We start from the raw sequence: 11,972 nt of genomic DNA, 5'->3' as shown, positions 1-11,972 counted from the left end.
ATAAACTTAAATTATGACAAATATCTGTTTACTCAATTTAATATCTGTGAGTTACCTAAAAGGTCTTTGAAATTATTTTAAGCTTGTATACCATAAAACATAATTGTTAAAATGAAGTTTGTTTAAATACTCCAAGTTTTTATTTAAATTTTACTATTTTCCTTGTTTTTCTCTATCTAAAGTTAGCCCTTAAAGATTTTATCAACTAGCTTTGGAAATCACAAAGTTTCTGTTCAACTGACCAATTCATTGAGATGGATATAACCTTAAGTCTCTGGCTAGGGGTGGAAACATTTTTCTAGGCCATTTTAGGTGTGTCTCATTGTGACTTTTATTTTTTGCTTCTTAGAGTTCTGTTACAATACAGAGAAATTGTTTACAGTTCTTTTATGATTGAGATCTATTTAATTTTTTGATAACTATACTAAAGCAGGAAACCCTAATAGCTTAGTGGTTAAGAGCTATGGCTGCTAACTGAAAGGTCAGCCATTCGAATCCACCAGGCATTCCTTGGAAACCCTATGAGGCAGTTCTACTCAGTCCTATAGGGTTGCTATAGGGTTGCTATAAGTTGGAATCGACTCAACAGCAATAGTTTTTAGGTTTTTTTTTAATAGTAAAGTTGCAATTTTTTTTCTTATTTTCTTTTGTCTTAAAAAGTATCCACTTAGTTGGAAGGGGTCTTTTAAAAGCTTCCCTGGGGCTATATGACTTCAGAGACTGGGGGCTGGGGAGGCTTGATCCTGTCTCCCCCTTACTCTCTCAACTCAGGGAAGACAAGACTGGGTCATCCCAATTCATTTACATATGTTTAAGCTGACCTAGGCATTTTGAAGGGCTATCTACCAAGTAAATACAAAAGGTCTTTAGCAATTTTGTAAATGAATCCATCAATTCTTGGCTATTGAGACTGGGGGCTAGGGATGCCTGATCTTGCCCTGCCCTCACTCTCTCGACTCAATTCACAGAAAAAAAGCAGGCTTTGGATAAAACTTATTTACTTGCCAGAGCCTCAGATGGAGGAATATTAGACCTTTTGACAAAAACTGAGCATCAAGCAAAAGTTCCCCAAAAAGGAAAATGACAGGACAACACAAACGGAAGCTCATTTTCACAAAGTGGCCACTGAAATTCTAAATTGCTTCTAGTATATTCAGTTCATAATGTTTTTAAATATAAACCTAAACCAGCATCTCAGTGGTTGGGAGAAATCCGGGCTCATTTATCAAAACTGTTAAGTTCTAAGGGTTGAGTTTCCGGTTTTCTTTTTTTTTTTTAACTTAATTCATTTTGTTGGCTAGAGACCTAGTCTCTTATTTTAGACCTTAAATATACTAGTTCCTTTAAATGGAAAGTATTTTAAAGTAGCTACTGATGATTTTAATTTTATTTGGAAATTATATCATAAAACAGGTACAGAGCTACCACTCCTTCCTTCAAATTTGGCAAAACAAAGCACTATTTCCCAGGTTTTCTCTAGTGCAGTTATCTTTTGTCTCTCCCAGGACACAATAATAAAAGCAAAGGGATCAGTGAGGCATAAATACACACACACACACGCACATACACACACACACACACACACACACACACACACACACCTCACAGGAGAGGTGACAGCAAAAACACAATGAGGGAAGCTAGAAGGCAGGTGAGTGAGTGGTAACTGTCTTAGCTGACCCAGAAAACAGAACCCTAGGCTGATAAAGAGGTAGGCCCATTTGACCTCTCAGCTCCAGGGTGGCAGAGTTACTGGAAGCCCTTGCAACTGAAATAATATTAACTAAAGCAATAGTTCTGGTGACTGGTGATCAGGCCATGGTAAGCTCATTTACATGAATAAAACTAGTTAATAACATTTGTATGCAGGCACACAAAGCATTTTTGGAACCATTTGAGGAAGGAGGAGAAGAATTGGAGGTCTTTGTTGTAGTGCTTGTGTAGACAGCAGGGAGAGGGTATGTCCAGAGGTCTGGGGAGGAAGGGCTGTGATGGGGGAAGGATGCTGCTCATCAGTGTCCACAGAAAAGTGTCACAGAGAGAAGAAGATCACTCACAACTTCCCGTACTGTAAGTTGCTTCCTGATGGTGTTAGTTATCTATAGTTTCTAAGGGTCAGAAATCCAGGAGAGGCTTAGCTGGGTGGTCTCATGAGGATCAGGGTCTCATGAAGTGGCAGTCAAGCTGTCAGCCAGGGCTGCACTATCTGAAGCCTTGAGGGGCTGGAGGGTTCACTTCCAAGATGGCTCACTCATGGCTAGTTGTCTCATTTCTCCTCCATGTGGCCTCTGATCCTTCAAGACCTCTCCAGCAGGATAGTCTAGACGTCTTCCTGTGACTATTGAGCTTCGAGAGAGAGAGGGGGCCAGTGAACAAGAAACAGCACCTCCATGATGGAAGCTGCAGACTTTTTATAACCTAAAAAGTGATTTCGGAAGTGACATCACATTAATTCTGCCACATTCTAGTTGTTGCTCAAGGGGAGGGGATTACACCAGGACATGAGGATCAGGAGATAAGATTGGAGGTCATCTTAGAGGCTGCCTACCACTGACCTAATGGGTAGGTTAAAGTTTTGTTTCCCCTTCCTGTTTAGGAAATGTAGGGCCCTCTCCTTCTGAGGTTCCATGTGGAGCTGAGGAGGAAGCACTAGATCAGAGGTTCTGATCATTTGGTCTTCCTCTTTGTCCCATTTTATCATATCTCCTTGTCGTTTTTTAATCCTTTCGTATTTTGGCTTTTTGTGTGGGGAATCAATTATTCTTAGACTTCCCAATAGACCTCCATGGGGGCCAGCCACCCAGGTCTTCAGTTTGACCTAGTTTCTTTCTTGGCTGGGTTGTGGGAGGCTCCAGAAGATGTAGGATACCCTCCACTCTCCCTCACCATGAGAGTCCAGGAGAGGCAGGATAGGATTGGGACCTACAACTAGGGCCATCCTGACCTCCAAAATCTTTTTACCACTAGTCTCAATTCCCTCTCTCCTCCCTCCTTCTCTGGGCATCTCCAGTAACTTTTCTCTGGATACAAGATAATTGCTCTACATGAGACTCTCTTCTCCTGCCTCAACATTCCTAAGAGGAAACTTGGCAAACTGAAACTGGACTAGGATGAGATACAACTACGCCTTTAAGATTTCCACGTTAATACAGGTCCCCCACCACCCCCACCACCAGACATCATCTTCATTTTGATGGACATTTTGAGCAAGAAGATCTCTGTTCTGTAGACCATCTTTCAATGTGACTTCCTTTTGCCCTATTCTCACCATGAATAGAAGTGATGATAATAAAAGCAATACCTAACATTTACAGAATTACATGCCAGACACTATTCTAAGTGTTTTACTTGATTTAACTCATTCAGTCTCACAACATTACTTGGATCTGGCCAGACATCCTATGAAGGACTTAATATTATCCCCAATTTGTAGATTGGGAAACCAAGGTTAACTAATTTGCCCAACGTCACACACACATGTTCGAGCCAGTATTTAATCTTAGGATTCTCAATCCCTGAAATATGCTACATTTTGTTTACTTCCATTCAATATTAACTTCACTATCCATCCCAGTGGATGCTTATGATAACCTCTGATAAACCCTCTCTTGTGAAGAGAAGCCTGGAGATGAGGTAAAATGTCATAAATTGGTCTAGTTGAGATACATCTACCAAGCTGAGATTGCACTGTTCACTTGGGTGAGTTCTTCTCAGGTAAACAGAGTAAAGGTGATGGGGCCCGTGTGGCCTAATGCACAGAAAGAATGCCATATTGAGGACTGAAGGATTCTTACAGTGGTAAAAGCCTGGCTATGACATGTCTAGTTGTGGAAGAAGGAGAATCTGTTACAGAAAACAATTTTTTTTTATAAGTATATACAGTAAGGAGAAAATCTGAGTCTATGCTCTGAGATGGTTTCTGATCAGCAGGAGAATTTACATGGAGCCCATACAGGCTGGGTTAACTATATAACAGTGAGGTTATAGACAGTGGGTTAATTTCCTCAATGTTGGTGATCAAATTAAATTTCCTATGAAAACAGAGAAGATAACTTTCAGTGAAAAAACATATTTTTCTAAAATAAACATAATCTAAAAAGAACTATTTCCTGTAAGGTTGTGTCTTAGTTATCTAGTGCTGCTATAACAGAAATACCACAAGTGGATGGTTTTAACACAGAGATGTTTATTTCCTTACAGTAAAATAGGCTAAAAGTCCAAATTCAGGGTGTCAGCTCCAGGGGAAAGCTTTCTCTCTCTCTCAGCCTTCTCATCAGTGTTCCCTCGGACCAGGAGCTTGTCAGTGCAGGGACCCCCGTCCAAAGGATGCACTCTGCTCCTGGCACTGCTTTCTTGGTGGTATGAGGTCCCCCTCTTCCCTCTGCTCACTTCTGTCTTTTATATGTCAAGAGATTGCCTCAGGACACAATCCAATCTTGTAGATCGAGTCCTGCCCCACTAACACAACTGCCGCCCATCCTCCCTCATTAACTTCATAGAGGCAGGATTTACAACATATAAGAAAATCACACACTACCGGGAATCATGGCCCAGTCAAACTGATACACACATTTTTGGGGGGACATAATTCAATCCATGACACGTTGATTAAGCAAGCCTTAAGATACAGGCTGTAAACTTGATGACAACTTGGGAAGAAACACCTTGATAAGGTAGCATATGGATCACAAAAGACGTCCTGTGCTTTCCTTGTAAACCTTTACCATGAGCAGTAATTATGTTTACAAGAGAAAGAGCAGGTGTACATTTAAACTTAAAAGCAGAGTTTTCTCATCACCTGGCCCAACTCCACCTTGGCTGACAATCCTTAATCTATTGTGTTCCTTCAGCCAGCATCTACAAGTACTTCCTAACTTAATTGGTATTACCTCATTAAAATAATATCTAACCTAGACCTTGTGCCAACAATGTTTACTCAGTCTTGTGTTTTTCTCAATAAATACCATTTGACTTTTGTCTCTCTATTAACCAACATAACTCCACTATGTAACTCCAATAAACAATCATCTTAACTGCAGTACCCCTGGGAAGGTTCTCATTTTATCAGCCAAATCATAATATGGCCATGATTGATTTATAAACATAATATTCTTAATTATAAAAATTCAGAGCCAAATAAAGTCAGTTTAAAAAAAACTTTAGACAAAAACATTTTAAAATATAATGATTAACCAAATATAGAGGTGGAGGTGCTGCAATCTGGCTTTTGTTCCATCCTGCCATCATAGGCAAGATGGGTGAATTGAGAAATATTTATCCAGAGCCTATGCTGTACTGGGCAATGTGCTGGGTGCTAAGGATGTACTTATGAGTAATGGAGAAGTGTCTGAACACGGGTCTAGAAGCATAAAACAGTCTGGTGTGTTTGATGAAAACGCAAGCAGCTGCAGTTTGCAGAAGAAATCATAGCATGTAACCAGGAGTGGCAGAAGATGACACTGGAGAGAGTAGGCAAGGACCAAAGGTAGCCAAGAGATATATGAGCTTGGAAACAAGAAGTAATTCCAGGGTTCAACTGAGAAATAGGGAGGGAGGTGAGCAGAAGAGAATGGGTCTGCAATATGTTAACGAGGTAAAATTGGTCATCTCTTGGATAAGGAATGAGAGAAAAGGACTAGTCTAAGGAGAATACTTTCCATCTTAGATAACTGGGCATGAATGAATTGAGAGAAGAGAGAAGGGAAAGCTGGGCAAAGGGGAGAGGAGTCAGTGAGTGTGGGAGGAAGAGTGCATGGGTGGAGGTGCGCAGTGCAGCTGTGGACCCACTGAGTTAGGGGTCGTGACAAATTCAGGCCTGCCATGAGGGTGTGCGTGTAAAGAGTGTGGGAGAGGATGCAGCCAGAATTGAATCTGGAGGGGACAGTGTTTGTACTTAAGGTAAGAACAGTCCAGTTTGCTCTTCCATTCAATAATTTGCTGCTCCGTGTAACAATGGCACTTGTTTCCCTCTTCCAAATCCTTTTTGGAATATAGATTGTTTTTGGCATCTGCTGAGGAGAGGTTAAAGAAGAGGGCTTCACAGGCAGCCAGACCAGCATTGGCATTATGGAACCACCATGCAATGCTTTTCCAGGAATGTTAAAACCACAGTCTGCATCAGCCGTCCCCAACAGTGTTCTCCCCTCTCAACCAGGTGTGTCTCTACAAATTCAGGGCATCAGAGCTGAGAAGCAAAGGAATAAGGGGGAAACCAAGGGCCCTCAAATAAGAGGAATTATGTTAACTTTAAATCCTAAAGGAATGGCAGAACTAAGATATATGTAAAACTATACAAATAAAAAGACCTTTTCACCCATATTCAGATCCAGCTAATTTAGTTAACGAAATTGAACAAATGCTAAGGAGTACAACACATTATGGTGCTTGCTAAGGTGGGTACAAAATGAGCAAGTCAGTCCATTAACTTAAGGTATACAAATCCATGGAAGTGGAAGGGTTGATCTCCCTGCATGAGAGTGTAGAAAAGGTACAGGACTGAGAAGAGGATCCAGATGCCCTGTCTTCATCCAAAAAGATGGAGTCTCCCAGGACTTTATTCAGGATAGTCTTGGTGTCCTTGGCAACCATGTCAAGATACAGTGTGTGTTTTACCCACCTGACGTAGTGGGTAACAAAGCCACCAAGGAATGGGATGTAGCTAAAAATACTTCTTAAGTAATAGGCTGTATTCCAGTGTATCCAAGGAATCAACTGCTCCTGTGGGCTGAGAGTCTGCAATTCCTGGGACTTCATGATGTTCTTGTACTCAGTGGCTGCTGTCCTCATTCTCTGTGCCACCTGCTGGAGAGATTCATCATCCACACCAAAGAGTAATTTGAAGGTTTTCAGACACTCCTCTGAATCATCTGGATCCTGAATGCCAAGGGTCTTCTGGAAAGACTCTGTGTATATTCTCGCCCGCAGGGAGGTCACTTTGTCATTAATGATCTCCTCAAAGGTGTGGGACAGCCTCTGAAGGGGATCATCACATCTGATATGGATGAGGTCCATTTGCAATTTGTTCCTGAGTTTTGGGAAGTCATGCAATAAAGGGTCAAAGTTAGAGACCAGGAATATGGGGGGCTCACACACCTGCTCCTTATGGAGATCTTCTAGGATATTCTCTTGGATATTCTTCAAGAGTTGCTCCTCCCTGAGCATGCTTGTGCTGAGGTCCCTGTCCAGTTTGGTCCAGACAATGTAGAACTTCTTTCCCATCCCCTCAATGGTTTTGGCAAGCATCACATGATTCATGCTGAACTGTTCTGATGCAATGATGATGAAGAGGTTGTACTTGTTGAACTCCATTTCCGTGACATATTCCTTCAGGCTCTGTGGGGAAGTCCCCATGCCAGGCAGGTCCCAGAGCTCCACGTTTGGAAAATCGGAGGACAAGTAAGAGGCAGGTGTTTCGGTAGTTCTCACCACTCCAGTGGGAGCCGAGGCCTCCTCCTCATGTCCAATGCCCCGAAGAGTGTTGATAAAGGAAGACATGCCATTGCCGGAGTCCCCTGTCACAGCGATTTTCACTGGGGTGCTGGATGCTGTCTTCAGAGTATCCTCGACCACAGAAACCACCTCCAGCAAGTTCCCATCTGCTAAAGCCTTCTCTACGCTCATGGCTCCTGCCTCAGGTAAAATACTCCAACCCGTGTGGTAAGGCACCGCAGAGGGGAAAGATGCAGAGAATGGGGTGTGAGGGGACACTGGGTACTCCTCCATGTCAGTGGGCAGTGGAGTGACCTGCAGATGGAGGAAGAGAAAGGACGTTAGGCTGCACAAGGCAAGATAGGAATCATCAGATTTAACATCCCAAGCCCAGCATTTGGATCCACAACCAAGATGACAGCAATGACATTTGGATTAGAAATAAAGAAACAAGAGGGTGCATGCAAGTGACACATGCACTTGGGGATGGGTAGCCCCGAGGACTGCCAACCAAAAGATCAGCAGTTGGAACCCACCAGAGCAGCTCCATGAGAGAAAGATGTGGCAGTCAGCTTCCAGAAAGCTTTACAGCCTTAGAAACCCTATAGAGAAGTTCTACTCTGTCCTATAGGGTCGCTATGAGTTGGAAACAACTTGATGGCAACAGGTTTGGTTTTTTGGTTTTAGCCCTAAGGAACGTTCTGGGGCTCAGGAATGTTTAGCCACCAGAAACTAGGACACAGTCATGGAACAGTTCTTCCCTCAAAAGTTCCAGAAGGACTGGGTATGGCTGAGACCTTGATTTTGACTTCAGGCCTCCAGAATTGTGAGAAAATAAATTTCTGTTCTTTTGAGCCACCCACTTGTGGCATTTTGTCATGGCAGCCCTAAGAGACTAAGACAGTACATAAAAGTCCTCAATGGGTTTGTCTCTCTGGGTCAAGAATAATTTTTTATTATTTTTACCAATACTGTGAAAAATACTTTTTCCTCACCCTCACTACATTTTTTCATAAAAAATTTCAGTGACTTTCACATGACTGCCATACCTAAAAAGTGCCTGTCCTTCATCTCCTTATTTTCAGTGACTTGCACATGACTGCCATACCTAAAAATGCCTGTCCTTCATTTCCTTCAAATTCTAAGTGAAAACAAATTTTCCAAATACACTCTTATGACCACAACCTCCACCAGACTGAACTCAAAACAACTAGATGGTGCCTGGTTATTATCACTGACCACTCTAGCAGAGATCACAACAGAGGGTCCCGGGCAGAGCAGGAGAAAAATGCAGAACAAAATTCAAATTCACATACACACACACACAAAAGACCAGGCTTGCTGGTCTGACACAGACTGGAGAAACCTCAAGAGTATGGCCCTCAGACCCTCTTTTAGCTCAGTACTGAAGTCACTCCTAAGGTTCAGGTTCACCCTTCAGCCAAAGATTAGTCAAGTCTATAGGGCCAAGATAACACATGAGGAATGGGATTCATAATTCAATTTATGCACGGGAGACTAATGGGCACACCAGCCCAAAAGCAAAGATGAGAAGGTAGGAAGGGGCAGGAAAACTGGACAAATGAAAACAGGGAGCCCGGGGTGAAGAAGGGGAGAGTGTTGACACATTGCGGGGTTGGCAACAAATGTCACCAAACAATTTGTGGACTGTTAAATGAGAAATTAATTTTTTCTGTAAACTTTCATCTAAAGCACAATTTAAAAGAAAGAAAGAAATAAAGGGCTGCAGTGAACTGGGTAAGGGACGAATAGCACAGTGGTGGGCAATGCATGAAGGGGCAATGCTGGTTGGACATGAAGAGATGGAGCCCTGGGTGGCTCCAGGCTGGGAAGGCTTTCTGAAGTGGGTGGGTGACCTGCTGGAAGTCAGCTCTGTGGTGTTAGGATAACTTTCTTCTCTTTAATTCTGTTTGGGCAGCACACGGTTTACTCATGAGGGAATTCTTACAAGGAGAGGAAGGAGTAGTTGGATTTGGTTAGAGGAAACTGGACATGATGGGAAGACTTTTTACTCTCCTCTTAATTCTCTAAGAGCCCCTTTGCCCTGCCCTGACACCCCTAGTCTTCTTCAAGTCCTATCTGGCCCCTTCCAAAGAAACAGCTGAGTCACTGGCTAATGGTGACCCAGGGACACGGAGGGGTCTGTCTTAGTCATCCAGTGCTGCTACAACAGAAATACCACAAGTGGATGGCTTTAACAAAGAGAAATTTATTTCCATATGGTTAAAGTAAGCTAAAAGTCCAAATTCAGGGCATCAGCTCCAGAAGAAGGCTTTTTCCCTCTGTCGGCCTTCTTCTCTTCTGTGTTCCCCCGGACTAGGAGCTTCTCTGCACAGGGACCCCAGTCCAAAGGACGCGCTCTGCTCCCGGCACTACTTCCTTGATGGTATGAGGTCCCCCTGTCTCACTGCTCACTTCTGTCTTTTATATCTCAAGACTTTCCCTCAGGATACAATCCAATCTTGTAGACTGAGCCCTACCTTACTAACACAACTGCTGCCCATCCTCCCTCATTAACATCATAAGAGGCAGGATTTACAACATATAGGAAAACCACACAATACCAGGAATCATGGCCGGGGCAAACTGATACACACATCTTTGGGGGCACATAATTCAATCCATGACAAGCTCCCAGAAGGCCTCACAGCTGTCCAGGCCCAGAAAGCCATGCTCCTTGTGAGTTCCAGGCTTGCTTCATAGGCTTCGGGCAGGGGGTTTTCTTCTGACCCTGGCCGAGTTATGGATTCTGCTTCCATGGAAGACTGTCCCTACTCTGGGATTATGACAGGCTCAGTGTTCTTGTCAGAGACTCCCAGGGGGCCATGCCAGTCAGAAAGGAGAGAAGGTGGGCAGCAGCCCCTGAATCACTCTCCCTGATTTGCCTCAATGTGACCAGAACCTACACCAGACCCCATATCACCGTAACTTTTTCTAATAGATCAAGTGAAAAAACACTGGCTCACAAATAGGTTACAAGTCCCCAAACACCTCTTTCTTTCATGCTACAAACAGTAACATAGTTCTGGTTCTTCATAATTCCTATTAAATATTTGATGACCAGGCCCATATAGTAATCTGTATATTTCCCTAATGTTCTGTCCCTGTTTGAAACTTAACTGAGCTCATCTGGCCCAAGAGCACAGGGCAAAATAAGACTGAAATTGCTGCAATATATATAAAGTAAGCCACCTCCTTTTTGACCTCCCCTGGGCTTCCATTAGACTTGTGATTTGGGCCCTTTCTGCTCTCCTTCAAGGTGGTGATTGAGCAACTGATCATTATTTCATCACAAAAATCTAGCCATTCCAGTGGCCCCAAGCCACCAGGTGTTAGGGACTGATTCAAAGACAATTTTTTTGCTCCTACCGAGGCCTGGCAGTCCTGTTTCACACTCTCAGTGTGCACACATAGCTCACACACTTGCATTCAAGTCTGTACACACGCTCACACATGCTCACTCACACCAGCACAAGTTCACATTTCCACACTTATGCTGGTGCTTACACTCCCTGACAGTCTGTACACATGCACACACTCACTCATACACGCTGACACACGTTCCCACACCCACACTCACTCATGCGTGGAGTACATACACTCACACATGCACAGAAACAGAAGCACACACCTGAAACAAAGACATCACAAAACTATTTGCCCTTAAACCACTGTATACTGTGATCTATTCCATTCCATTCCTTTCCACTCCATTCCATTCCCTCAAGTTTGTTTGTTTGTTTGTTTTAATGCTGATCATAACCCACTAAATAGACTTCATGACCTAAGGCATGTAGAATGAAAAACACCTATTAGAGTATTCCCCCACGCAGTTCATGCCACACTCAACCCTCCTGGGCCCCAAACACAGAGATTCATGGAGAAGTAAAACCTGGCCGCAGATCAGATGTGGAGTCGGGGGCATCAGAGACCTTCAAGAGACCAGAAACCAGGGTGGACTAGCGTCCCAGGCTGGTTTTCCATTTGATCATTATCAGGAAAGGCTGAGGGAAACTTAACATGCTGATTTACCCCAGGAAAGCTTGATTAAATTCCACGTGATCGATGAGGATGGTTCTGGACAGGGTATGTTCTAGGCAGACAGTGGAAAAGCCCCTCTCCTACGTCATTGAAGTCTTCCACAGGATCTGGTGCCCTGCCATAGAGACAGGCTTCTCCACTGTCGGGCACCAGGTAATCAGATGAACTGAGAGACTAAAATGTCAGTTGATACCTCTGCCCTGAATCTTCCCTGGGTGGTCCAGCCTGGGGCACTAATGGACTCTTACAATTCCAGGCTATCCCAGCCGTTGCCTGGAGCTGGTTCTGATCTCAGAAGGGGTTTCTATGCAGAGAATCAGGAGATTAGGTGTCATGACTCCACCTTTTAATGTCTTTATGTTAGGACGGTGATAAGTCAAGTTGTAATCTTAGGAGCCCCCTCACTTACCAGCTCCTGGAAGCACAGGGGGCACCCTGCTGGGATGTCAGTGGATACTCCTGGGTCTTCACCCCTTTCCAGG

General features: G+C 43.5%; 1 protein-coding gene across 1 annotated transcript; it reads right to left on the bottom strand.

Annotated features, from left to right (window-relative positions):
* Window positions 1-6,326: 6,326 nt before the first annotated feature.
* On the bottom strand, window positions 6,327-11,469 carry LOC101346261 (immunity-related GTPase family M protein 1-like). The gene is made up of 2 exons (XM_004387196.3): window positions 11,342-11,469; window positions 6,327-7,743 (listed from the first exon to the last, which is right to left on the bottom strand). Exons 1-2 carry the CDS (start codon window positions 11,372-11,374, stop codon window positions 6,421-6,423), a joined length of 1,356 nt encoding a protein of 451 aa, XP_004387253.2. The 5' UTR covers window positions 11,375-11,469; the 3' UTR covers window positions 6,327-6,420.
* Window positions 11,470-11,972: the final 503 nt, after the last annotated feature.

The sequence above is a fragment of the Trichechus manatus genome, unplaced genomic scaffold, assembly GCF_000243295.1.
Source record: "Trichechus manatus latirostris isolate Lorelei unplaced genomic scaffold, TriManLat1.0 scaffold00181, whole genome shotgun sequence".
Taxonomy (NCBI): domain Eukaryota; kingdom Metazoa; phylum Chordata; class Mammalia; order Sirenia; family Trichechidae; genus Trichechus; species Trichechus manatus.
Note: the sequence above shows the minus strand (reverse complement) of the source record. Positions and strands in the feature narration are given on the sequence as shown.